The sequence below is a fragment of the Cynara cardunculus genome (assembly GCF_001531365.2).
Source record: "Cynara cardunculus var. scolymus isolate 2C chromosome LG 4, CcrdV1, whole genome shotgun sequence".
In the NCBI taxonomy this organism is placed as follows: Eukaryota; Viridiplantae; Streptophyta; class Magnoliopsida; order Asterales; family Asteraceae; genus Cynara; species Cynara cardunculus.
This window is the reverse complement of record NC_037531.1, coordinates 14,706,816-14,710,833: the sequence shown is the minus strand read 5'-3', so window position 1 is coordinate 14,710,833 and position 4,018 is coordinate 14,706,816. Positions and strand designations below refer to the sequence as shown.

Here is a 4,018-nt window from a genome sequence, read left to right as displayed (position 1 = left end):
TCAGCGTGTTTGACTTTCTTAGACTAGTTTGACTTTGACTTTGTATTAATATGTTGACCATATAAATAGGGTGGTAATCTTTGTAATTAGTAAGTGAAGGGAGCTAATYGTAATATTCAGATTAGTAATAAGAGGATTGACTGAATTGAGAGGATTGACTTTCTCTCTCAATATTCATATATGTGTTCATAGTGTTCTTAATGCAATATCTATGAATCTGCCATTGAAGGAAGCTTAATATGAAGATTGATCAATGTTATTGTGGACACACACTTGGTATTTCAAATCCAATCCCGTCGGATTCTCCTGCTCTAATTTGAAATCCAGCGCCGCATCCATCATGCCCTCTCGCTTTGATCAAAGGCAATGCTCTTTCGCATGTGCTCTCCTGGTGCTCTCTTCATCTTTTACCCTTTCTCCTCTTCCCTTGCCTTTTCTCTCCCGTTCACAAATCCCCCGGTCTTTCTCTTTCTAAACCCACCCAATTTCCCTTTCATTTTTCATTTAATTTTAATGTTGGAGATCTATGGCGACAGAGATTCCTGAGCCTATGGCGGCTGAAATACCGCATGTGGCAACGGAGGACAAAAAAGCAAACTTTGAGGCGACTGAAACAACAATGGAGGACAAAAAAACCAGAGACAATGGTCAAACTCATAATTTAAACGTGGATGATTATGAATCAGCGTATGCAATTTGATCATGATCGGGGAATTGAGCACTTTTATCATATGATCGTGTTGCTATTTGATGTTCATCCACAAAGGAATGGATTTCAAATCCAAAATTCTACAAACCAAACATGATTTATAAAGGAATAGATTTCTGATCAATTTCAAATCCTACAAATCAAACACGATAAAATGATTTCAAATAGACCAAATCCCTTCAAATCTAAATCTCTCCATAAAATTCCAATCCCCAAAAAACAATCTTGCAAACCAAACGGACCCTGAGGTCCCGTTTGGTATGCATGAATAGAATGAACTTGTGAGGATTTGGATTTCAAACTCATTCCAATCTCATGTTTGGTTTGTTGGATTGTTGGAATTTGAAATTTCAGGATTTAATTGAAATCCTAAAAACATAAAAATTTGTAATCCTTAGGGGGTGTTCGAGATTTCACGATATCTCATACGATTATATAAAATAAGGTTTTAAAAAATATTAAAACATTTATTTTGTAATAATCGATTAATAAAAATGTACTTTATAATTATTTATAGTTTTTTTTTATAAATTATTTATGAATAATGAAATCCAATTCTATTTTAAATCCTACAAACTAAACACATCAATTATTTCAAATTCATTACAATTCAAATCCCTATAAAAAAGAAGTTATTTTTTATTATTCTGAACAATGAGAATCTTTGAAATTAAATGTATAGAAGAGAGAAATAAACATGAAAAATATTGAATATTTTAATAACATAATTCATATTGTAATCTTCAAAATAAAAAAGTTATTAGAGATGAATTTTTTCTTTTTTTTGAAAAACAGACATTAAATTAAAAAAATAGAAAAGGTACAAAAAGATACAAGAGAGAACCAAGACAAGAAAGTAACTTATTTCTTGAACTACCCAATTAGCATCGAATTAAAATGAATATAAATATATTTTTAGAGATTTTAATTATCAATTATTAAAACTAAATAATCATTTATCAAACACTTATCTAGTAAATGTTTATCAATAAAATTTAACAATATTGTTTACTTATTGGGTAAGATTTTAGTTTATCAAAACGTCATAGTATGCAACAATTTACTTGATAAACACTTACCATGGTAAGAATCGTCGTCCTCACTTACCAAACAAGACTGTTAATCTTTGTCTCGTTCTTACTGGATAAATTTACAAACAAGGTTATATTTAACCTATCCTTTTTAAGAAATACATTATTACAACAATAATGATACATTTTGCCACTACAACTCGAAATAAAAAGAGTTGGAACTTGTTTTTTGTTTTTGGTTGCTGAAAAACTCGTTCTTATCTACTTTTGATGATCACAGATTTAGAACCCAACAAAAAGCTTTCATCGGTCCCCTAATTTGGAAAAGCGGTTTGATCTGATTTTGTTGATTGATCCGCCCCCCCAAACACAGCCGTTCAGAGAGAGAGAGAGAGAGAGAATATCGAGAGAAATTTGTTTGAATATACACAATAACGAGGGAGAGAGAGAGAGAAACGAACGAGAGAGAGAGAGAGAATATGATGGAATGAAGACGAAGTTGAAGAAGAAGAGGGAGAGGTTGGGAGATGGCAAGATCGGAGTTAGATTATACTTATTCAAATAATGGAAGAGGAGGGAGAGGAGTGCCCAAATGGTGTTCTTATAAGAGAACTACTGTTATCATATGTTCCATCAACATTGTTGTTGCCCTTTACGTTTTTCAGAATCTCTATACTTCTCTTTACTCCTACTCCTATCAAGATTTACACACTGGTAATTGCTTCATTGTTTTTGAATATTATTGATCTATTTAAGCCAATAATCAACTTTCTTGCTTATTTCCTTTTTGATAGCCTTTGTTTGTATGGATTAAAACTGGTTATACTGTTTGTTGGGTTAATTCTTGCTTATTCCCAACTGGGTTTTGTGTTGATTGTTCACAATTTTCAAGCGAAGATGAACCCTAGTTGTAGAGTTTGTTTCCTGTTCGTTTGATTGTTGTTTGTGCAGATGCGATTTGGAGGAGAGGGGGTTATGTAAAACCCACTTGTGTGTTTGTGATTTTCCAAATTGATTTTCAAGATTTGGGGGTTTATTGAAAACCCAGTTGTAATTCTGTTTATTGATCCTTCAAGATTTCCAAAACTTGATCGGTAATTCTGTTTCTGCTTGTTTGCCTGTACAGCTGTTACCTACACTCCAGATCAAATTAGAAATATGGAAGAATCAGTGCGAATACGAAAACAATCCGAACCTAGAAAGCTCATTGAAATGGTGAGAGATTCACCCTATGTTTTAATTGAATTGTTGCCAATTGGGATGTTTGCGAGTTGACGGATTTTCCAAAATTTTGTTTGTTTTGTTTTTTGGTCAAAGGTTAAAGAGATCAAACAAAAAGTAGATAGAAGAGAGGACATGGTTGAATTGCCACAGGCGTCGAAACAGAAGTTGATCAACGAGATTATAGAACTATTGGGAGGATTGAATGGTGGAGCCAACGCCACTTTACAGCATGGTAGGTTTATATTCGGTAACTTCACATGTGATGATGTTTGTGCATACTATAATGGAAACCCTAGCTAGTTTCCTACGTTAAATTTATCGTCAACTGATTTTAGAGCTAATATACTTGCTATTTTGCATAGGGGTGTACAAAAAACTGTCAACCCGTGAAACCCGCCCAACCCAATCCGCTAACAACCCAATTAAACCCAACCCGCCTAACCGTCAAACCGCCCACCCGCCAAACCGCTAACCCGTCAATTAGGAAGGTTGAAATTGGGCTCAACCCGCCCAACCCGCCGCTAATATATAATTTTTATAAAATTATATATATATGTTTATTATGTAGATATATATATATATATATATATTAATAATGTATAAATTTTATATAATTTTTATTGACATTATGTTTGTATTTCATTTTAGCTGAACGTATAGGTTACCAAAAGAGATTCACGATCAAAGAATGATGACAAATAATCTAACTAATAAGGGTGCGTTTGGTTTGCGGGAATGTTTTTGAGGGATTTGGATTCCCTTGAGGGATTTGGATTCCATGGGATTTGGATTGGATTGGATTTGAAATCCATTCCTCTGTTTGGTTTGTAGGATTTGGTTTCTAATACTTCGTATAATTTTTTTAACCTAATCCTGTGTTCATGAGATTTCAACCTAATCTGTCAAAATTGAAGGATTTAACCTAATCTGTGTTCATGTATATTCAACCTAATCTGTCAAAATTGAAGGATTAACCTAATATGTGTTGCATCCTATGTCGATTTGAATAGAAGCCAAAACATACACAAAAGGGATTTGAACAGAAAGTTGCATC

At 33.3% G+C, this 4,018-nt stretch overlaps 1 protein-coding gene across 1 annotated transcript in view; it reads left to right on the top strand.

Annotated features, from left to right (window-relative positions):
• The first annotated feature begins 2,141 nt into the window (after positions 1 to 2,141).
• The window catches only part of LOC112511428, a 7,863-nt gene continuing 5,986 nt past the window's right edge, over positions 2,142 to 4,018 (top strand). Inside the window, exons 1-3 of the mRNA XM_025117037.1 lie at positions 2,142 to 2,454; positions 2,867 to 2,955; positions 3,058 to 3,196. Of these exons, the coding sequence (XP_024972805.1) occupies positions 2,268 to 2,454; positions 2,867 to 2,955; positions 3,058 to 3,196 (415 nt within the window). The 5' untranslated portion in view covers positions 2,142 to 2,267. The remainder of the gene's footprint in view (positions 2,455 to 2,866; positions 2,956 to 3,057; positions 3,197 to 4,018) is intronic.